Below are 1401 nucleotides of genomic sequence, written 5' to 3'. Positions count from 1 at the left end.
CATTACCATGACTTAAACTTTTGTCCTAATCAATAGTAGAAAATTTCAATATTTTACATTTCAAAAAAAGTAAAATAATAATTTTAATATTTTCATTCATTTTGTCAGGATTTTTTTTATATGTTACTCTATCACTCTCCAAATAAAAAAAAAACAAACCAAGCCCATTTTCATGACAAGCCTGTAATGCTCAACCCAAACCCACAGATCACATAACTAGGGTTTCATTTCCCAACCCTATATATTCATCATCAACCTTTCCTCTGAATCAGAATCAGCCAGAGAGAGTGAGAGGCAGAGAAAGCAGCAAAAAATGGTGAAATTCCTCAAGCCAAACAAGGCCGTTATCGTCCTGCAGGGACGCTACGCCGGCAAGAAGGCGGTGATCGTCCGCACCTTCGATGAAGGAACCCGCGACCGCCCCTATGGCCACTGTCTCGTCGCCGGAATCAAGAAGTACCCTAGCAAGGTGATCCGCAAGGACAACACCAAGAAGACGGCGAAGAAGTCGCGTGTGAAGGCCTTCGTGAAGCTCGTCAACTACCAGCACCTCATGCCGACGCGTTACACTCTCGACGTTGATCTGAAAGATGCTGTCTCCACCGATGTGCTTCAGGCTAAGGATAAGAAGATCACTGCTCTCAAGGAGACTAAGAAGCGTTTGGAGGAGCGTTTCAAGACTGGGAAGAACAGGTGGTTCTTCACCAAGCTCAGGTTCTGAGCAAGCTTGCTGCTGCAATTTAGGGTTTTGTTATCCTCAACTGTTTTTGGATTATTATCTTTTTTTGTTATAATTAGATTATGTTGCTCTTGTTAATTTGGGTTGAATTTCGTATACTTTTGGATTTTATCGAATTAATTTCCGGTGCTTAATTTGAAATGAGATTATGGCTTAATTATATGCTATGCTGTTACTGGCTGTGAATTGTGAATGTTGTTATTTTGAGGATTTAGGGTTTGCATTTTGTTAAACTGTTCATTGCATAGTTATCGTTAGCGCGCGACAGTGATAGGGGCGGCATAGCTGATGTTCATTGCATTAGTGTTTCCTTCAAGTCATTATAGTGCCATCCCATTGCGGCTGCGAAATCGTGGCCAATAGCGGCCTTCCCTTGTATGGGATTTCATTTTTGGGGGTCATCCTCGACAGGCCGCGATTCGTGATTAACTACTATGGTTCATTGTCTCTAGGATAATGCTGCAACCTTTTGGTTCAGACTATTACACCTTGTTAGTGGTTTTTGTTTTTGAATTGAGATGCATAGGTGTAACCTTTAGTGCTTGCTGTGATGATGGCTGATTGGGTTCTTTCCCCTGTCTAGATCATTGGTTTGTCATTGTTTAGGGATTTCTCTTGGGCTAGCTGTGAATTTTTCCCCTTTTCCTCTGACTGGTTTTGTT

The 1401-nt window shown here is 41.7% G+C and overlaps 1 protein-coding gene across 1 annotated transcript; it reads left to right on the top strand.

Moving 5' to 3' along the window:
* The first annotated feature begins 260 nt into the window (after positions 1 to 260).
* Positions 261 to 899, top strand: LOC130726026 (60S ribosomal protein L27). The gene has a single exon (XM_057577232.1). It carries the CDS (start codon positions 314 to 316, stop codon positions 719 to 721), a length of 408 nt encoding a protein of 135 aa, XP_057433215.1. The 5' UTR covers positions 261 to 313; the 3' UTR covers positions 722 to 899.
* The last annotated feature ends 502 nt before the right edge of the window (positions 900 to 1401 follow it).

This window comes from Lotus japonicus, chromosome 6 (assembly GCF_012489685.1).
Source record: "Lotus japonicus ecotype B-129 chromosome 6, LjGifu_v1.2".
Taxonomy (NCBI): domain Eukaryota; kingdom Viridiplantae; phylum Streptophyta; class Magnoliopsida; order Fabales; family Fabaceae; genus Lotus; species Lotus japonicus.
The sequence above is the reverse complement of the archived record's forward strand: the minus strand, read 5'-3'. Positions and strand labels throughout refer to the sequence as shown.

Bases quoted from the DNA above. Each gene is read 5' to 3' on its own strand.
- LOC130726026 (XM_057577232.1), top strand. From the start codon at position 314: ATGGTGAAATTCCTCAAGCCAAACAAGGCCGTTATCGTCCTGCAGGGA.